Source organism: Dromiciops gliroides, chromosome 4, assembly GCF_019393635.1.
Source record: "Dromiciops gliroides isolate mDroGli1 chromosome 4, mDroGli1.pri, whole genome shotgun sequence".
In the NCBI taxonomy this organism is placed as follows: Eukaryota; Metazoa; Chordata; class Mammalia; order Microbiotheria; family Microbiotheriidae; genus Dromiciops; species Dromiciops gliroides.
In genome coordinates, this window is record NC_057864.1 from 101416101 (window position 1) to 101437826 (window position 21726).

General features: G+C 44.9%; 1 protein-coding gene and 1 long non-coding RNA gene across 2 annotated transcripts in view; one reads left to right on the top strand and one right to left on the bottom strand.

Annotated features, from left to right (window-relative positions):
• Nucleotides 1–7502, top strand: part of LOC122726281 — an 11815-nt gene extending 4313 nt beyond the window's left edge. The window contains exon 3 of the long non-coding RNA XR_006352787.1: nt 6554–7502. This is a non-coding gene — a long non-coding RNA (uncharacterized LOC122726281). The remainder of the gene's footprint in view (nt 1–6553) is intronic.
• Nucleotides 1121–17050, bottom strand: CHI3L1 (chitinase 3 like 1). The gene is made up of 10 exons (XM_043963909.1): nt 16851–17050; nt 16481–16510; nt 13199–13400; nt 11575–11631; nt 10124–10274; nt 8418–8542; nt 3279–3393; nt 2897–3079; nt 2229–2345; nt 1121–1900 (listed from the first exon to the last, which is right to left on the bottom strand). Exons 1-10 carry the CDS (start codon nt 16873–16875, stop codon nt 1763–1765), a joined length of 1143 nt encoding a protein of 380 aa, XP_043819844.1. The 5' UTR covers nt 16876–17050; the 3' UTR covers nt 1121–1762.
• Nucleotides 17051–21726: the final 4676 nt, after the last annotated feature.

Genomic DNA, 21726 nt, shown 5'->3' on the forward strand with positions numbered 1-21726 from the left:
TACCTGTAGTAGCTAATTCATGGAGTAGTCATGGAGCTCAAATGGGATGGTGTATGTCAACCTTAAAGCCTATGTAAATACCAGAAATTATTATGACCTCTAAGATGCTTTTCAATTCTGAGATTCTAAGATTCAAGCTGTTCTCTCTTAGTGGGCTAGGGCATACCAACCACCCTTGGAGATTGGTCAAGCAAATGTTTGAATTTAAGAGGATTACAATAAAAAAAGGCATTTGTTTTAAGCAGGGATGATTAAACATGTTAGGTCAACAGATCATTGAATGTTAGAGTAGTGCCCATGTGAACAGGAACTTGAAAGTAAAGATGTGGTATTAAGAACCCAAGTCCCTACCCCCTCACTCTACTCCACAGATTGGGCCAGAACTCTCTCAGCCTCCTGTGGATTCATGAGTGAATTCATTGGAAATACCAAAGACCAGGGTTGGTCTAACCCCCAGTGAGGCCAGAAAACCACCTATAAAAGATCCAGAAAAAGCTACACTGCCCACAAAACCCCTTAGCTGCTAGTTTCAAATCCCACTTGTTGTGGGTTGTGGTTTGATTTCTTTAGTTTAAGACTTCCACCTCTTTCTAATCCTTGACAACAGAGGGGCAAACACTTTTAAGATATTGTTCATTTACAGCGTTTGAGAGCCTGAGGGTTAACCAGAAAATGGAAATCTTGAGGGCACTGTGGCGGCAGGGGGAGCAGTGGGGGAGGAGGCCTGGAGGAACTGGCAGAGGGAAGAAAAAGATGGAGAATGGGCAAATTGTTGGGGTGGGGAAGGCAAAGTAGATAAACTTTGACCCTTCACAATTTTGCCCCCAGGGACTCCAAAAAGTCTTTAGAGACCCTAGAGAGGGAGATCAGGAGGATGGACATGAATAGTCTACAAGAATACTCTTATATCTGGGGAAGGACTGGCATCAGGTTTGGGCATCAGGGAGGTAGGGCGCTGGACAGTGAAGGGGAACAGAGAATAAAGGGACAGGATAGAGAAGAGAATATGAGATGGGAACCTAGCAGAGGCAGATCGAAGTTGGGGTTTCTCCTGTACTCCTCATCGAAGTTAACCCTCAGCCTCTCCACTTGGGGCACAGAGATGGACTGAGACTCAAGCAAAGTTTTGAATGGTTCTCTTTATTGTTAAAATAAACAGGGGGACAAAGAAAGTAGAAAGGAAGATGCTCCAGAGTTAAGGTCAAACCTCTTCCCTAAGGAGAACAACAAGCAAGACTTCGCAGAGGCCAGTGTGATTGGTCCCTGGGCAGAGAGTGAGGGCTGCCATTCTAAACTGCTGAGTGAGGCCCAGGGGGCTTAGGGATTAGCCCACGGACAGCTCCAGGATCTAACCCATCATCTAAGTTTTCACTGAGGGTTAACTGTGTGGCCAGGCTTGGTCCTGGTCTTCAGCCCTCACTGCCTGTCCCACTCTGCCTCCCAGCCTCCCAAAGGGGCCCCTGAGGCAGAGAAGAGAAGAGAAATGAGGAGTACATTTGACCTTTAGCAGACATTCTTAGGACCAAAGGCATTTTCACCATATGACACTTTGCCCATACCCAGCTCTTACTCCCAGTTGGGGTTAAGGTAAAGGTGGTGTTGATATGTATGTGTACGAGAGTATACAAACTGTGTGTGTGCGAGAGAGAGAGAGAGAGAGAGAGAGAGAGAGAGAGAGAGAGAGAGAGATATTACACTTGAACTCTGGTTCCAGAGCAGAAGCAGAAAGGATGGGAAGCAGGGACAGATGGTATGCCAGGGGCTAAGTAGAGAAAAGGGCATCTTTGATGGCCCCTGTCAGGGGGTAGGGCTTCTGATTGCATAAGGTGCCCTGGAAGTCATCCAAGTCAAGGGTCCACACCATGGCTCCTGCCAGCTGCCTGGACTTCAAGTACTGTACCTAGCAGAGTAGATGAAACAATGGACAGGGTTAGATTTCCCAGAGGACACTGGAGTATGTGTATGTGTGTGTATATACACACACATATATCGTACACACTCTATACATACACATATACAAATACATCTACCATATATATGGTGTATAAATTTATATATGGTATATATACATATATGTGTGTGTGTGTATAGATATGGATAGATACTGTGCTGCATACCATATTGTAAGAGAGGGGTGGGGTGAGGAGGCAGCAGCAACAGGAGTCCCTGCAGACTCAGCCCCATGGCGTCCCTCCCTCCATCCTGGGCCCCCCCAAAGAGGCCCCTACCTTCATTCGGACACTTTCCTGATCCTCGTACCCCACCCATTGGTTGCCTTTCGTGGCATAGGAGACCTTTTGTTCTAAAATCTTCTTAACAGTGGCCCCAGGGAGGAATTCACAGACCTAAAAGGAGAGGAAAATAGAAATCCCCTGCTTTTCTGATCCCAACTTGTGCATGCAGCAGACACCCCCAGACCTGGTTGGCAGGAAAAGATCTAGACCGACTCCCATGCAAAATGAAATGCAAAGGGCCTAGAGGGGAGAATTCTGAGCTCCAGGCCTGTGGCTTCTTCTCTTGCTGGGGAGGAAGAGGAGGGAGAGAACAGGTGATACTTGTCGATCAATCAACAAGCAACTACTATGTGCCAGGAACTGTGCCAGGTAAGGGAGATATCAAGACAAAAATAAAAATCTCTCCCTTCAAGGAGCTTCTGTGGAGAAGACCATATGTACCCATAACTAGGGGGTTAAGTATAATAAGGCAGGGAAGGTAGGTTGGGGCTGTATGGGGAAGGGCTTCAGCCCCTGACCATTGTCATCTCTCACCTATGAGAAGGTTTTCTACTCTCATTCCCACCTCCCATCAGGTGTGTCAGGTCTTGTGAAGAAGAGAAGAATTGGAAAAGGTTAACAGGGAGTGTGAGGGAAAGAGACTGCCCCTTCCTTTTAATTACCTCATAATAGGCCAAGATCCCTGGCTCCTGGGTGTAAAGTCCCGCAGTCCCGGGGCCCAGGACGGCTGCTCCAACTTCAGAGTCTGCGGAAGCCAGGGTGAAACTATTCCCAAAGGTGGGGATTCCCATAACCAGTTTGCTGGCTGGGGCCCCCTTCATCAGCATATAGCTCACAACGTATCTCTGGGGAGGAAAGGAAAGAATATCATTAACATTTATCTGGCAGGATGGAAAGTCCTATACTGTGGGACTTTCAGCTGGGTCATCTGATTCCAAGTGCATTGCTTTCTCTACTTGATAATGTTGCCCATCCCATGGACCAACCTACTGACCACCAGGGGCCTGCTCCAGTGCCCTTTCCCCAACCTTAAAAGGTACTCACGACATTGCTGTAACGATCGTCCTTCCTTCCCTTGTACAGGGGGCTGTGGTGTCCTGCTGTCCCTTTCCAGGCTCCATGGAAGTTAAAAGTTATGAGACTGATAAAATCCAAGTACCTGTAGCAAGGATAGTAGTAGATTGGATTGGGTTGGAGGGGAGGGAACCAAAAGGAACCATCAGCTTCTGTGCAGTCATCATCATCAGACCTTGACAAAACTCATAACTACAAGCTCTACTGCGGGAGGTAAGACAGGACAAAGATGTCACTCAGACCAGTCCCTGACCACTGGAACTCACAGTCCAAGGCAGGTGGCCGCAGCACCATATATTCAGATAAGAATGATCCTTTGTTTCCTCCAGCATCTCAGATTTAGTCCTCATGGACACTCTTTCTACAAGTGCGGGTCAGAATCCTTCTACGACTTGGCAGATAATTTTTTGTGAATCTCTATGGCCAACAAATTCATCATCTTTTGGTCAACCTTATGATGAACTTCTCTGATTCCATTAAATTCAACAATCATTTATTAAGCACCTACTATGTGCTAGGGCTAGAGATCAATCAGTCAATCGACAAACCTTTATTAAGTGCTAAACCACATGCTAAATGCTTGGAATTGAAAGAAAAGGCAATATAGTCCCTGATCTCAAGTGGTTTTTGTTTTATTAGGGTGAAACTATACATAGTCCGTTAAGCAAATACAAAATATGTAGCATCTGTCTTTAGCTGGCATTTCTACAGTGCGTCAAGGTCTGTAAAGCCCCAGATCTAGGTTATATCGTTGGGTGGAGAGGCCAGCATTAGTGCCTGCTAACAGGACTTGAGCCAAGCTGGTTTTCCAGCCACGAATATGTAACCGTTCCCCATGCCTATATCCCCAAAGCTTTTTGAAGATGGCAGAATCTGCCAGAGCTTCAGTTCCACTGGCATAGACATCAGGAAACCAGGGTCACCTCTGACTCACTATAAGGCATTAGAGGAGGGTGTTAATGGAGGTTCAGAGAGCAGAAGAAACCCCCTACGGAACCAAGTCAACCTGTTTCCAACTGTGTCTTGCCTGAATTGGGGATTTCTCTCTCCAACCCCATGATGAGCAAAGGCTTTAACGAATGGCAAATTCATATATGAGCTTGGGGGCTGGGCTGCAGGACTCAGGGTGAAAAGGGATGAGATTTTCATATGTATAATGATTGTTATTCACATAGCATTTAAAAAAATTTTTTTAATGCTTGGCACATAGTAGCCATTTATTTTATTTTTTATTTTTTAATTTAATTTTTTTGTGGGGCAATGAGGGTTAAGTGACTTGCCCAGGGTCACACAGCTAGTAAGTGCACATAGCATTTTAAGGTTCTCAAAGCACTTTCCATAGTGTGAGATAAAAATGTGAGATATGGGGCAGCTAGGTGGGGCAGTGGATAGAGCACTGGCCCTGGATTCAGGAGGACCTGAGTTCAAATCTGACCTCAGACACTTGACACTTACTAGCTGCATGACCTTGGGCAAGTCATTTAACCCTCATTGCCCCACCCCCCAAAATGTGAGATATGTAGTTCTGGGTAATTTAATCATTTTACCCATAAAGCCAGCCGGTTATCAGTAAAACGAGGTCTATGGCCATCTCTCTTTTTGTAGCATGGCATTTTAGCTGGGACTTGAAGCTAGGAAAGCCCAGGAAACTGAGATAAGGCTGGGGAGAATGCAAGACATGAGGGAATAGCCTGAGAAAATTCCAAAGACCAAAGACCCCTAATGGTGGTGGTGTCACAGATTATATACCCTTCAAAGAGATGTTCCTGAGGGATGTCTAATGACCTTTGATTAGTCAACTTAATTTGGAGGTAGGGTATATTAAAATAAAGGGCTGGGGCAGCTAGGTAGTGCAGTGGGTAGAGTACCAGCCCTGGATTCGGGAGTACCCGAGTTCAAATCTGACCTCAAATAATTGACACTGACTAGCTGTGTGGCCCTGGGCAAGTCACTTAACCCCAATTGCCTCACCAAAAAAAAAGAAAAAAGAAAAAAGAAAAAAGACTTTGGAATGGGGGGAAGTCAGGATTAAATCTCTAAGATATTAATTACAAAGATAATTTCTCACAATATATTATCTCATTTGATTAGCTAGGATCAGTGATCAGATTTGCTATGATAAGTTTTTTACCCCACCTGGGGTAAGAAACAAAACCAGTTGACTCCAACAGACCTTTAAGTGCCTGTGAACTCTATCCATCCCTTTGATTCAGTCTGGGCTTCAAAGCCCTTCATAAGACAACTCCTTACCTTTCCAGTCTTCTTACATTTGATTTTTCTCTCCCATATTCTGATTCAGTGACACTGGTCTCCTTGTACAAGAAACCTTATCTCCTGAATAGGAATTTTCTCAGGCTATTCCTCATGTCTTGAATCATCTCCAGCCTTATCTCAGCTTCTTGGACTTTCTTAGCTTCAAGTTTCAGCTAAAATGCCATGCTACAAAAAGCCCTTCCCCATCTCCTTTAATGCTAATACCTTCCCTCTAAGATTATCTCCAATTAAGCCTGTATGTATTTTATTTGTATGTAGTTGTTTGGATATTATTTCTCCCATTAGACTGTGAACTCCTCCAGAGCAGGGATTGTCCCTTGCCTTTCTTTGTCTCTCTAGATCTCATAGCACCATGCCTAGCACATAGTAGGTACTTAATATTATTATGACTGACTCACCAACATTTGCAAGAGGGGATGGAGTCAGTAGATTAAATGTTGAATGCTTGAAATGTGTAATGATGAAATCCACTCACCTGATCATCAATTCTCAGCAGTTCTTCCCTGAATTATATGTATGTATATATATGATTATTATATGTATATGTATATATATCTTTAAATAACTTTTAATTGATATGTCAGCTACCAATCTGTCTAGTCTCCTATCTAATCTCCATGCAGCTGTCAAAAGAGTCTACCTAAGAAAAGTTCTGGCCATATCACTCCCCAGCTCAAGAGCCTCAGATGGCTCCAGATTGCCTCTAGTATAAAACACAGACTTCTTATCCTACCATTTAAAACTTTATACAGGGGGCAGCTAGATTGCACAGTGGATAGGGCACCAGCCCTGAATTCAGGAGGGCCTGAGTTCAAATCTAGCCTCAGACACGACATTTGCTAGCTGGGTGACCCTGGGCAAGTCACTTAACCCTCATTGCCCTGCAAAAACAAACAAACAAACAAAAAAACCTTTATACAGTTTGACTCCAACCTTTCTTTCCAACCTTTTCTCAAATTATGTCCCTTCAGGAACTCAGTGTTCTAGTCAAACTGGACTTAGAGCTCTTCCCCAAACTCAAGTTTCCTCCTTCCACCTCCCACGACTGGGCAGTCACACAAATCTTCCCTCATGATTGGAATATTTTCCCTCCTCGACCCTACACCTTATGAAAATGTGAGCTTCTCCCACTGATGAAGAACAGCAGAGAGGGGATGGATTCAAGGCACAGAAAGAGATGCACATTTGGGGGCATGGACAATATGGGGATTTTCTTTTGCTTTTGCTTTACATGCATTTTTTCATTTTTGTTACAAAGGTTTTCTTTTTATTTACTTATTTTTTCAGTAGGACAGAGGATTTGGGAGGGGAAAATGAATGCTTGATAACTGAAAAATAATGAAATTTCATTTGAAAAATCCATATTGGGGTGGCTAGGTGGTGCAGTGGATAAAGCACCAGCCCTGGATTCAGGAGGACCTGAGTTCAAATCTGGCCTCAAACACTTGACACTTACTAGCTGTGTGACCCTGGGCAAGTCACTTAACCCTCATTGCCCCACAAAAAAGAAAAGAAAAGAAAAGGAAAAAGAAAAAAATCCCTACTATAATACACTTTTAAAAAGGGATGTAGCTCTTCAGTGACTACATCAATGTAAACAGAAAGGACCACACCACAAGACATCACAAAATAACTGAAGATGATTGCTGGGAAATGATGAAGAAGAAAGAAGAGATGTGAGAAAACATACCCCTGCCCAACCTTCTTTGCAAATGTATCAGGGTGGGGGAGATGGATGGTATGGAATGTATATAATAGATTTTTTTTCTATGTATGTATCGGTTTGGCTGATTGTCCCCCTTCCTCTTTGTTATTCTTAAAAAAAAAATCTTTATTATGAGTGATGGCTCTCTGAGGAGAGAGAGAGGGAGGGATGGGGGAGGAATCTGGGCCACATTAAAATAAAAGATTAAAAAAAGATAAAAAAATAAAAGATGTCAATAAAATCTATTTTTAAGTGAACATCTTGAGGGCAAGGACCTGGCTTTTGCTTTTCTTTGTATTCTCAGTGCTTAGCATAGTGCCTGGCGAATAGTAAGCACTTAATAAAATCTTGTTAATTGACTGACTAATCCCTCCAGTAGTTAATGTTCTCATTCTCTCGCCTCAAATGACCTGGTTTTATTTTCTGTATCCATGTTGTACCAATCCACTCAGAAGAACTTAGGCTCTTTAAGGAGAGGGGTTTTCATTTTTGCATTCCCAACACCTGAGCAGTGCCTTGCACATAGTAGGTAGTTAATAGGTGTCTGCTGAACTGGATTGAAAAGATTGAGGGGGAAAAATTCCTCTCCTTGAAGAATGGATTTCTTTCTCTTGCCTCAACCTCCCCAGATGAGAAAGAATATATGAAAGAGCTTGGTGAACTGAAAAGCTGACGCAAAGGTCACTATTGGCACTGTTTTCCCCGTGGCAGTCACCACCACTGTGTCACTACCTTCATTGTCATGAGGGTTATCGTTATTTGGGTAGAATTTGATTCTTTGTTTTATCTGATCTTCACGAAACAACTAGGAGTAATTCCCTAATGTTTTGTCTTCTTCCTCCAAGCATTTGCACAAGCTGTTCCCCATGGTGGAATCTAACCTGTGAGCAAGGGAAGGCAGGAATTCCCTTGTGACAGGTGGGGATACCAAGGAGATTCAATGGCCTTCCCAAGGTCACATGGAATTAGTAGCAGAGCCAAGACTAAAACCTGCATCTCCAGCTTCCTGGTTCATTGCCCTATGCCTTCAATAGACAGATTGGGCAGGGGTGGGTAGGAAACCAGGGGAGCTGAGATTTGGGAAAGGTGGCTGGGGAAATGAAATGAGAGACCAAAGGGGAAAGACTCACTCAGAGACCTTGGGGATGTCATAACCTGCATCAAGGGTGAACCTCCCAGCGGGCAGTGCTGCACTGAGCAGAAGTTTCTCCTTTCCAGTCCTCTGAGCTTCTTTGGAAAATTCATCTGCCATTTCCTAACAGGAGATATTTCCCCATAGCAGTACCTGCTGGAAGCCTCTGATCCCACCAGCCTTCCTCACCCTCCCATGACCCCCCCCTCCCTCCCTCCCACTAGATTGAGGCTGGAAGAAAGAGGGCTCCTCATCCCTTCACCCCACCCGTTCTTTTCACTTAGAGGCCTTTTACTTCATGAATGCCAGCTCTGAATGATCACTCAGCTGCGATTAGACAGTGGCATGGAAGAACCTCAACTGGGGGGGGGGTGATCTCAGATCACTCATAGATCTAGAACTCATTTCCTGTCCAGACTCCTTTTACACAAGGAAATTGAAGCCCCAGGAGATTAAGTGACTTGTCCAAAGTTGCACAGTATGAGGGGCAGGATTTGAACCCAGGCCCTCTGTCTTCAAGATCAGGGCTCTTTCTACTGTATCATTTATGATTTCTTGTGGGGAAGCAGCTTTTCCTGTCTAATTTTGCTTTGCTCAAAGTAATAAAATGAGGCTTTGCTTCTCTAGCCCACACGTATAACATGAAATTTAGGGAAATGACAATGAATTTTGTGTTGAGGTCTTTTTTCTTAAAGGAATTTTTCCTTAGGGGCCTAGATGTAAATGGAGACATTTAGGTTGTCCCCAAACCAGAGCTGGACCTCACTGACTCAGATGCAGGTAAAGGGGTAGGCAGAGTGGTATTAAATACCTGCTGGGGAAAGGAGGGAAGAAGGAAAGGAAGGAAAGAAGGAAGGGAGGGAGGGAAGAAAGGGAGGGAGAGGAAGAAAGGAAAGGAGAAAGGGAGGGAGAAAGGAAGGAAGAAAAGGAAGAAAGCATTTATGAAGTACCTACTATGTGCCAGGCCCCATGCTAAAGCACTTTAAAAATATTATCTCATTTGATCCTCACAGCAGCACTGAAAGTTAGATGCTAAACTTGGGAGGCAGGTGAGCTAAAGTCAATAACTGAGAGGTGATAATATCCCCAAGCATCCCCTGCCACCTTACAGCAGAGGGAGAAAGAAGAGCACCATTACAACTCCCTCTCTTAGACGTGTAAACCTGGAACAGATTTTCCCCAGCCTCTGGGTACACCAAGGCCAACAGATAGATCTGTTCTCTGATATCTATAGAACAAGGATTTCTACTTGTACCTTCCCTCCATTAACTAATCCTTTTCCACAGTTAGGCATTTCCTATTTATCCTATATATGGCTTGTTTGTAAAGATTTGTTTCTTTGCTACTTCTTCCCTTAGATTGTGAACTTCCTTGAGGACAGGGATAGTCCTTTTCCTGTCTTTGTTTCCCATGGTGCCTGGAACTTAGTAGATGCTTAATAAATGCTAATTAACTGATTGATAACCACTCTGGTTCCTATTCTAAAGCCACTCAACCCATGAAGCCAGAAAGACGTTCCCAATGTCTAACCTACTACAGGTGTATATACAATTTGCTACAGCTTAAGCCTGTCTCCTTTTTTCTTGCTTCGGTAGAAGTAAAGCACAGCTCTAGACAGTTACTAAAACACATGTGCTGACCTCTGACTGACTCCTCCTGAGCTTCTCCTTTGGGCCTCCCTCCAACCTCACTGGGTTACCATACCTGAAGCAAGGAGGTATAGTGTTCTTTGTCTCTCCGTCCTGGGTAGAGCCAGACTAAGTCCAGTCCATCAAAGTTGTGCGTCCTCAGGAATGTTGTGACCGAGTTGATGAAGGTCCTTCGGCTCTCTGTTTGGGATGCCATGTCAGAGAACCTGGAAACCAACCCCCCCCCCCAGCCCCCGTTGTGAGTTCAGTACAGAAGAGCTAGGGAATTCCAGCATGGGCAATTTAAAAGAAGTTCTGAACTGTGATTAAAATGCTTGGTTCTAGTCCTGGCTCACTGTATGACTGTATTTGGGTTTTCATTCATTAAATGACTGTAGACAAATCATTTCCTTCTATGAGCATCAGTTTCCTCTTCTGTAAAATGAAGGGTTGATTTCTCAGGTTCCTTCTAGCTCTAGTTTTGTAGATTTAGGGCTGGAATTGATCTTGAAGTATGTCTAGCTCAACCCTTTCATTTACTGAGGGCTAGAGAGTTTAAGTAATATATCTAAGTCCACAAGGTGGTAAACAGCAAAGGCAGGATTTGAACCCAGGTCATCTGGCTCCAAACCCAGCACACTTTCCACCATACTATACCACCTCCCCATATGTTCTATCAGTCAAATGACCATTTTAGTCCAAATCAGGTTTCTGAGGGACTTGAGGAGTCTGGAACCACAAAGTTCTGAATATCTGATGGGAGACAACAGCAGAGATAAGGCACTTAAGATTGAAAAGTTTGCCCAACCTTCTGATTCAAGCCCCTTTTAATTAATCTTTGCTTGAACCTGTCTTCTCCCTTCAGGATCTGAAAACATTTCTTGCCATCTCCTGTTCATACCTTTGAGTCTTCCTATAAGTCATATTCACTGCCTGGAATCTCATCAAATCTTTCCTCCTTCAAATTCTGTCCTCCTGCTTCTTCCAAACTTACCTCCTTCAGGAAGCCTTACCTGACTAGCCATACCTGGCTCAGTTCACCTCAGCTGTGCTTTGCAGAGCTGGTGACAGTGGCTGTCTGACTAGGTGGCTCATACCCCCTCCCTTGCCTCCTACATCCTAGGTCTGTGTTCCTCACACATCTCCCGACTTTAAGCAATTCTGTCCAATGGACCTGAGCAGAACAGTTTTAATCCCTGTTCCCCAAGACAGGTCTTCAGATATCTGGAGACATTTATCATCCACCCTACATCTTTTCTTCTCAAAACATCCCCAGTTCCTTCCATCAATCTTTGGATGGCAAGATTTCCAGTGCCCCCCTCATCCAGATCCCCCTCCTCCAGTGAGTCCTTAAGATGTAGTGCTCAGAACTGAACACCATGCTGCAAATGTGGTCTTACCAGGGTGGTCCAGAGCAGGACTATCTGAAACCTGCCCTGCCCATTTTCCTTTCTGTTTTACCTCATGGACAAAAGGGATGGAAGGTTAGTAGGTAGACGAGACTGTTTAGGGAGGATGAAATCTTACCTCTTGGTGCCCAGTTTCCATCCACCCACAGACAAGAGTGTCTTCAGTTTGGTGTTCCTGTGGAGCAAGGGAGAAGAAGAGGACATGATTAGGCAGATCTGGGATAGCCACCTCTCTAGGATGCTCCAGAAGAAATTCTTGAGAGGTTAGACCAGAAGGCATCTAAATTCCTTCCAATTCAAGGATCCTCTTCTTCCAGGGGGTCCTTATACCCCTTTCCATTGTTAACAGGTTCATCATGAATTATTAGGCTATGTGATTTAATACTAGAAGGGGAATTAGAAAGTACCTAATCTGGGGCAGTTAGGTGGCGCAGTGGATAGAGCACTAGCCCTGGATTCAGGACTACCTGAGTTCAAATCCGGCCTCAGACACTTAACACTTACTAGCTGTGTGACCCTGGGCAAGTCACTTAACCCCAATTGCCTCACTAAAAAAAAAAAAGAAAGAAAGAAAAAAAAAGAAAGTACCTAATCCAACCCTGTCATTTTACAGATGAGGAGAGAAAGGCCAATCAATGGTAAGTGAGTGACTTGGCCAAAGTCACATAGGCGGCAAGTGTCAGAGGTGGGATTTGAACCCAGGTCCTCTGGCTGCAGAGCTGGTACTCTTCCTACTATGCCACACCATTTCCTAAAATGTTCAGTTGTAGACTTGTCAAAACATGCCAGGAGCAAGGGGCAACTGGAGACCACTGGGGTTCATAGAATTTAGAGCAGATGAAACCTTGGAGGTCATTTGCTCCAACCCCTTCATTTGACAGAGAAAAAGTTCTTAAATGACTTGTCTAAGGTCATACACCTAGTAAGTAGCAAAACATGGATTTAACCCTATGTGTTCTGACTCCTTTTCAGGGTAGCCTCCATTCCCAGTAGTCCTGTCGGTTGTGTCCTATGAGGGAAGCTTTAAGATGAGCTCAGTGGAATCATGGTACCCCGGAACCCTAGACCATCCGATCAGTTCTCTGCCTTCATGAACATCTGCTGTTGGCTGACAGCTGCTGATCTTACAGGACTGGGAGTTTGCCGATTCTCTGATGAAGAATCATCCATACAGTCAAGAGGGAATGCCCCTGAGGAGGTGTTTAGGATTTGGCTTCCACAGAAGCAGTCAATCTTCTTGGGATCCAGTGGGGAGTAGCAGACACTCCTCCCCTCCCCAAACCCCCCTTTGACCTTGAATGTGATATGGCAGAAAGAGCATTGGGTTTCTAGTCATACAACCTTAGCCTGAATTCTCTCTCTGCTGTTTACTGCACATGAGACCGTGGCCAAGCTATCCGTCTTTAGGTCTTAGTTTGCTTATTTGTAGAAGGAGGACTCTAGAAAGTTGATTGTTCAAATGACTTTTAGCTCTAAATTCTCCACTCTTATGGCTCCCATGACATTACCCCAAGATTCACAAGCTCTGTCCCAGAGGCTTCTTCCCTGGCCTTCTCTCTGCCCCATGGAGCGCTTCAGGCTAAGCTTAAAACCCCTTTAAGTATCAGCCATGAGAATCTACTTCAAGTGTACAGCATTATGTACATTGGTTTGGCCCATCCTGGTTACTATTATCTCCTGTCCCTGTCCTTTGTCTAGGCCCAACCAGGAAGAAGAAAGGGAGAGGGGCCTGCGTGACTCACCTTAGTTTGAGCTCATTCAGGGTTTCATAGAGTGTCACATCATTCCATTCCCAGGTATCAAGCTGGTTATTGCTTATGTTGGCAAAGCTGTAGATGATGTGGGTACACAAATTGGCATCAATGTCATCTGGAAAGCATGCAGCATCTCCTTCCCGGTACTGGGACCAGCTGGTATAATAGCAGACCAGCTTGTAGGCACAGCCTAAGAGAAGAGGAGCAGCAGATAGATGCATGGGCAGGGGCCCACAAATCATTGTTCTGAATACTCTGTGAGAAGAGCATTGACAGGTCCTTTGGGTATGGATGGGAGCATAACTAGAGGGAGGAAAAGAAATGATCCCCAACCTTGGGAAGATCCTAGGCTGCTAGGGAAGCTATAGCTCCCATCTTCAGGGAGACACCAATCTAATCAGAGAGGTATCATTTTTGAGTTCTTGCTCTCAGGAATGATAATGATATTAACTACCCAAATCAAATTTACTCTTGATGATATTGTTGTTGTTCAGTCGTTAAGTCATGTCCAACTCTATGTAACCTCGTGGACTCATCCATGTCATTTTCTTTGCAAAGATACTGGAGTGGTTTTCCATTTCCTCCTCCAGTACAAACCCATTTTACAGATGAGGAACTGAGGCAAAAACAGGTTAAATGACTTAACCAGGGTCACACAGCTAACAAGTGTGAGGCTGGATTTGAACTCAGGTCTTCCTGATTCCAGGCCTGGTGCTCCATCCACTGTACCACCCAGCTGTTCCTGTTAATGATATCATTATCCCCAAAAAAGGTTCTGGAGAAGACAACCAACCCCTGATGAACACTAGATTGATGGACACTACATTTTCCATATCACATACATACCAGAGTGAATAGCACAGAGAATACAGGATCCCGCCCCCTTTGTTTTTTGCTTACAGTAATGCATTTGACTCAGTAAAGCAAAACTCAGCATTAAAGTCTCTCCCTCAGTAAAGCATCTCACAATGCCAAAAGCATACAAAAACTTTTGATAGATACAACAGAGATGACTTCATTCATCTCCAATTGTGAGGAATTAAATGGGGAGAAAATCACATTAACATAGTGCAGAGTAATAAGGAAATAGAGACCAAAGGAAATATAAGACAAAGCATGGAACAAAGAGCATTTGGGTATCAGATGAGTTTGCCTAAGGAAGGTCTCTGTGAGGAAGTGAGCTTTGAGTTGAGTTTTGAAAGGGAGGACATACATTAATTGATTGAGAAAGGGATTTGACAAAACAGGAATGCCAAGAGACAGAGACATCCATTCATTCAACAGGGATTTATTAAATAAGTCCTTGCTTTGCATCTGGAGCTATGCTAAATGCTGGGGATTAAAAGCCAAAATAAAAACAATCCCTGCTCCTGAGAAATTTATATTTCACTGGTCTGAAATAACATGTTCCACAGATTAGGAATGACAGAATGTCAGAATGGGAGGGAAGTGTTAACACCTGGGTGGGTAAAGAAAGGCCTTGTTTGGATGGGGAAGGGGCATCCTAGCTGAGCCATGAAGGGAGCTGGGGAAGCCAAGAGGTGTCAGTGAGGAGGAAGAGTACTCCAGGCCTGGTGGGTCCGGGCAGGGAGATCACATATGACATATTGTGGCAGGGGTCAGTATGCAGGGCAGTTTGACTGGAATGTAGCATGCATGAAGGAGAACGATGTTCAATAAACCTGGGAGGAGACAAACTGGGAAAGGCTTTAAAAGCCAAAGTCAGAATTTCAATCAATCAATCAATATTTATTAAGCACCTACTATGTGCCAGATACTGTGCTCAGATGATAGGAAGCCGCTGGCATTTCTTGAACAGGATGATATGGTTGGAGCTATGCTTTAGCTATGAAATATCAATTTAACAGTTGTTTAGGTCAGGGCTTCTTAAACTTTTTCTACTTGTGACCTCTATGTTACCCTGGGTATATAGGTATATAAAATAGGTATACGTAAGCTTTTACTGTTGCCAAATTTTTCACGCCCCCCCATCCCACATTTGGTTATGTAACCCCATATGGGGTCACAACCTACAGTTTAAGAAGCTTCGGTTTAGAGGATGAATTGGAGAAGCAAGAGACTTGAGGCAGCTTAGGAGGCTGTTACCACAGAGAAGCCATATTTAGTGGTCGACATCTATAATCCCAACTACTCGAGAAGTTGAGGCTGGTGGATTACTTGAGTTTGAGAATTCTGAGCTTCAGTAGGTGAATGCAGGAGATCTGGCACCAATATGATGAACCCCTGGGAGCATGGGACTGGACCTGCCGAAGTTAGAAGCAGGAGCCAGTCAAGCTCCCAAGCCAATCACTCTTATTGGCGGTACTGGGCCACGAGTGACTGCTGCATCTTCAGTTTAGGAAAGACAGAGAGGTCAAGTCTCAAAAACAAGACAAAACGAATGCTACGGAGAGATCAAGAAGGATAAGAGATAAGAAAAAGACCATTGGCTTTGGTAATTAAAAGATCGTTGTTAAACCTTGGAGGTAGTTGTTTAAATTGAAAGATGAAAGCCAGATTGCAAGTGATTTGGAAATGTAAAACAGGAGACAAGAGGTAGCTTATGGTAAATGGGCTCTATTTTCTAAAGTATGAGGCAAAGCCCTCTGTTGAAAAGGAGGAAGAAGGGGGTGGTATATGAAGAGAGAGGAGAAAAGAGAAGAGGAAAGAGCAAGAGAGGAGAGCAGGGGAGAGAAGAGGAGGGAAGAGGAGAGGAAAGAAAAAGAGAAAGGAGATGAGAGGAGAGAAGGAGGAGGAAAGGAGAGGAAAGGGGAAAGGAGGGGAAGAAAGAAGATAAGAGAAGAGGGGAGGGGAGGGAAAGGGAGGGGAGAGGAGGGGAGAGGAGGGGAGGGGAGGGGAGGGGAGGAGAGTTAAAGTGTGAGTTTATTTGATCAGCATTCTTGAAGCTAGAGTAAGGCTCTCTCCCAGTCTATGTGCCATATTATCTTCTGTGAGCCCCTTTTTGCTTTACCTAAGTTAGAAGGATGACCTTCCCAGCCCTCTGCCCCTAGGTAAGATTGGATCCCAGAGAATGTAAGCCCCTTGAGTGCAAGTAATGTTTTCTTTGATCTGTTTCCCTGGTGCAGAGCATAGTGCCGAGCACATAGTAGGCATTTTTATAAATGTGCAGAGTTGAATTGAATTAAAAGTCCTTCCCTGGGCCTGAGCTGCTGCCCTGAAGCAAAAGGAGAAGGTTCCCCAGGACTGAACCCCACTCGTCCATGCATTCATTTTTTTCCCTTCTCCCCTGGCATCCCAGGTAGTACTTACTGTATTGGAACAACATCAAGATGCTGAAACCTGGAAGGAAAGAAAGCTACTGTCAGAGAAGCTCTCCATGCCGGGGTCCACCAGCATATTTGCCTGGCTCTCCCCTCCTCACCCAGTCAAGCTGTATGTAGCCATTGTCCCTGAGGCATCTCTGGAGCCCAGTCTTCAAGCTGCTTTCCAGAAAGGAACCTGGACTAGAGTCAGCCTTTTGCTTCCCCCTACTAGCCTGACACCAGTCATGGCTATCCTTGGGCAAGTAGGTGGGAGGCTGGTCTCCAGAGATGGTCCCATGGCAGCAGGAGCCACACACAGCAGCTTTACCCCTGAAAATCCAGGTTTCCAAATTCCTCTAGACTGACTCCTCACAGACCTATCTCAGCTGTTTTCAGACCCATCTTGGCTGGAATGCAGGACGCCAGAAAGCTGTGGCTTCTGTCTGTGTCAGCTGCCCACCACCTGTGGGTCTGCTGCCAGGACTTGCGTCTGCTTCCCTAGTACCCCGATGGTCTCTCCCAACTCCTGGCTTCCCTTTTATCTAACTCCACTCAACTCCTGTCCACCCCAAGCCCATCCTACTTTACAGGAATCAAGCAGTTTGTAAATAAAGGAACTAAAGACTTTTGTTGTGGTGGTGGAGAGCTTTGGGCAAAGAAAAAATGCATTGTGAAATGCTGGAGAATTTCATAATTCCCCCAGATTGGGTGTTTTTAAAAGAGTCCTGTAAAGGGTAGAGTCCAAACTAGTAGGTCTTTTCACTTGCCTTTGCCTCTGGTAGTGATCATTACCTCCCTTCCCAAATCCTACACCTCCTCCCCCTACCTCCCCAGAGAACAAACCTCAAGACTCCCCCTACCAGCATTAGCTTCATTTTCTGAGACTCTCCTGCTCTCCCTCCCCCTGCCCCTGCCTCCCCTCACCCCTCTCATTCCCTCTCCTTATCCTAGCCTGGGGTTTCTCTCCCGGATTGCTTCTTGGATTAAATTGTGGGAATCTTTCTTCATCTATGCAAATTTGTCTCAAGTCCCTCAGCCACTTGGTTTTAGGCATGAATGTAAACAACCCCAGTGAGGTCATGCAACTTAAAGGTTCCCTGAACAAGACCCCCATTTTCTCCTTGTTGTGCCAAGGCTCAGGGCTTTGAACTCCCTGACCTACTTTAAAAGACTGTTGACACAGGTTATTGGAAAAGAAACCAATTTGGGATTCTAACGGATGGGAAACCATGGACAGGGAGGGCTGGAAATGACACAGAAGTCTTACCACTCCCTTGTTTTGTCAGGTTTAGCCAAAGAAAGTGGAAATTTCAAAATATTACAGGACTCATCTTTATTCAGTTTGGCACGCTATGGCATGCATTGTCGGACAGGTCCCAAAGGCTTCCACTTGATTCTGGAGCACCTTGTTATTCCCTGGATTTGGGGCACTATCTTTTGCCAACAGATTTTCAAACAAGAGCCCCCACCCAGTGGGGTAGACCAAACCAGTCTGACATGTGAAATCATTAGTATAAGGCATTTAATGAAAATAGGAGAGCAGCATAAATCAAAGGTATAGAATTAAATAGCAAGGGGCTGCTAGGTGGCGCAGTGGATAAAGCACTGGCCTTGGATTCAGGAGGACCTGAGTTCAAATGCAGCCTCAGACACTTGACACTTAACTAGCTGTGTGACCCTGGGCAAGTCACTTAACCCTCATTGCCCTGCAAAAACAAAAACAACAGAAAACAGAATTAAACAGCCATACTTCTCTCTGGGGGAGTGCTAGGCTTAGCTTCCTGTTGACCGCTCTATTTCCACACATAGCAGGAGAAGCAAACCTCAAGGCACACGTAGTGAGGGCTCGACAGCAGAGCTAAGTGTTGTTAATTTCTCACTATGGGGGCATTGTAGAGAGCACTGTTGTTTCTCCTGGGTGTGAGAATCAGATGATCTTTGATCAGATGATCAGAATACAGTTTTCATTTTCTTCTCTTCTCTACCCAGCGAACCTCAACCTGTCCTTTGCCAGACTTTCCTTAATACCTTTGAAAACTCACAGTATCCTGGGGGATGTAGTTCCCAAAGCAAGCATGTCTAGGGGCATACCACCTTCCATAATATTTTCCTAATATTCTTGTCATTCAACACACTTCAAATTAAAGTCCTTGACATCCTGTGAAGGTCTGATCCAGGAGGAGCTACAAACTGAACCTGGTCTATCATCCCCCTATCCAAATACTTCCTATTTTCCATTCACACTGGAGATGAATAGCTCTACTGTCCATGAAAAGGATGCAAAACACCTAAGCCAACTCTTCATTAAGCTTTCTGTTCTTTTGACTCGCAACTTTCCTTGGATGGGTATTGGAGGATATTCCTTGGAAGGCTGTTAAGTCTTTTTTTAGGTCTTGATGGGCCAAGAGACTGTACTAGGAAGTTAATATAAGCAGAGGGATGAAGGAATAAAAGAGGGATGGAAGGAAGGAAGGAAAAAAGAGAGGGAGGGAGGAAGAGAGAGGGGAAGAGAGGGAGGAAGGGAGGGAGGAAAGAAGATGAAAGGAAGGAAAGGATGAAAGAAAAAAGGGAGGGAGGAAATGAAGGAAAGAAGGAAGGAGGAAGGAAAGTAAGAAGGAAGGGGAGGAGGAAGAGAGGAAAGAAGGAAGGAAGTACAGTCCCTTGGCCCATGAAGACCTAGAAAAGAAGGAAGGGAGGAAGGAAGGAAGGGAACAAGCATTTAAGTGCCTACTATGTGCCAGGCATTGTGCTAAGTGCTTTACAAATATAATCTAATTTGATCCTCTCACCAACCTGGAGAGTTAGGTGCTATTATTATCCCCATTTTGTAGTTGAAGAAACTGAGGCAGATGGAGATTAAATTCTTGCCCAGGATCAGGGGGCTGGATTTGAACTCAGGTCTTCCTGACTCTAGCCCTAGAAGCACCATGGAGAAATGGATAGAGAACCCACCATAGATTCAGAGGGAATTGGACTTAAGTCCCACCTCAAACACATACTGGCTATGTGACCCTATGGGCAAGTCCCCTCACTGCCCCGCCCCTACACACCCCAGCACATAGAAATCAGGCCCTGGTAAGTATATTAGGACAATGGTGGGTTGGAAGGGATGTCTTCAGTGCTCTCATTGTCCACCAGCAGGTGGGAAGGATGCTCTAGGACTGTGACAAGAAGGAGTGCTATTGGTGGGTCAGCCTTGGAACAGGTGGCAGATGGAATTCAGGGAGAAACAAGGATAGAAAAGCCAACAAACAGCAGTGGCTGAATCTCTCTTAGGCTGCCAAGAGCAGCACGCGGACAACTTCCCTACCTGACATCTGGACTGTTTCAACTTGTTAAATGAAGGGGGGCAGTTCTGCTAATTTCCCACAAAGGCTTCCTGTCATATCTAAGCCGATCTGCTCCCCAACCCCTGACCTCTCAGCTTGTTTGTTCCCATATTCACCTGAAAACACCCTCTCCACCCCTCCCAACTGAATTCTTGCCTCTCCTTTTTTTCCAACTCCAGCTCAGATTTCACCTTCTCTAGGAAGCTTCCCCTGATTAACCCCACTTAAGGCTGAGTGCTCCTTACTTGTTGTCTGAAGGCCTGCTCTCTCTCTGAGTATTTATATCTTGGTGTACATCTGCTTTTTGACTATTCTTCTGTGTGTGTCTGTGTCATATGTGTGTAGGAGAGAGAGACAGAGAGACATACAGAGACAGAGAGACAGAGACACCAAGAGAGACAGAGATAAAGATGGGTGATGGCTTCCCCATCATTGCCAGAGCTCCTGGTAGCTGAGACTCTATCTCCCCCATCAGCTTGGGAGTGCAGGAAAGAAAAAAGGGTTCTTCCATGTAACACTGAAAGCTGAGGCGAGGAGAAAAGCAACAGATCTCAGAACAAGTGAAGTCAGACTCCCGAGAAAAGGAAGGCAGCAGACAGCCTGCTGGCCCTGGAACCTGAAATACCAGAACACAAGGGACTCGACTAGTTGGTTTTAGGAGTTTGTGGGCACTTGGAGTAAAGCTCTGCAGGGCATCTAGGAAGGAAGAAAGGGCACTCACCAGAGAGAAACCTATAGCTATTTGTGCTCCAAGTAGCCTAACCCATTTTCTGTTCTTCAGATGCTTTTTGATAAAACTGTTCTATATTTAAGTGTTTATTGTTAGCCCAATAACTTGCAGGGGAACCGAAGAGCTCTGGCAGAAGGCTAGAAATAAACCAAACGTAGATGTTCCTAGGGTCTAAGCCCTGGGTACAGGCTGAGCCATAATCAAACAAACAATTATTGGAAACTCTCCAAGTTTGAACCTGAACCACATGAATAGAAATTCAGTTTTGAGCCAGAGTACACATGAGACACTGTAATCTCCCAGGAGGCTTGCCTGAGAAGAAATAAAAATTGACCTGGATATTCCCAAGGGCCGACGGCAGAACACGTGTGCGTACTCTCTGAGCATTAGCCCCAGACAATCAGTTGCCCATTGGATGTTTCACACTGGATGGCCTGGAGACATCTGAAACTCAACACATGCAAACTGAGATCACCCTGCCCCCTCCTTCCATCTCCACCCCCACCCCCACCCCAATCCTCCCCTCTTCCAGACTTCCCCGTTTCTCTTAAAATCACTGTCACTCTTTAGGTCTCCTCAGTTCATAACTTCAGCATTATTCCGGACTCTTCACTTTCTTTCTTTTTTTTTTTAATTAAAAAAAAAATTTTTTTGGTGGGGCAATGAGGGTTAAGTGACTTGCCCAGGGTCACACGGCTAGAAAGTGTCAAGGGTCTGAGGTCGGATTTGAACTCAGGTCCTCCTGCATCCAGGGCCGGTGCTTTATCCACTGTGCCATCCAGCTGCCCCCTCTTCACTCTTTCTTAATCAACATTTCTAATCAATGGCCACATCTTGTCTCTACCTTCACAGCTTCTCTCACATTTGACCCTTCTCGCTATTCACACAGCTATTACCTTAGTTCAGGCCTTCGTTGTCTCGTCTAGATTATTGCAGCAACCTCTTAATTGGGCTCTGCACCAGTCATCTCTCCCCATTCCACACCATTCTACCTTCTACTACCAAAGGAATTTTCCTTAAGAACATGGGCAGCTCAGTGTCCCAGTACACAAAGCTCTGGGCTTGAAATAAAGAAGACTCACCTTCCAGAGTTCAAATCCGGCCTCAGATATTTACTAGCTGGGTGGCCCTGGGCAAGTCACTTAACCCTGTTTGTCTCAGTTTCCTCATCTGTAAAATGAGCTGGAGAAGGAA

Bases quoted from the DNA above. Each gene is read 5' to 3' on its own strand.
- CHI3L1 (XM_043963909.1), bottom strand. From the start codon at position 16,875: ATGGGTCTGAAAACAGCTGAGATAG. The intron at 2,346-2,896 runs GTAATTAAAAGG...CTCTCCTTTTAG, and splicing joins GGATCTTGGCCTATTATGAG to GTCTGTGAATTCCTCCCTGG. The intron at 1,901-2,228 runs GTAGGGGCCTCT...CTACTCTGCTAG, and splicing joins AGGAAAGTGTCCGAATGAAG to GTACAGTACTTGAAGTCCAG.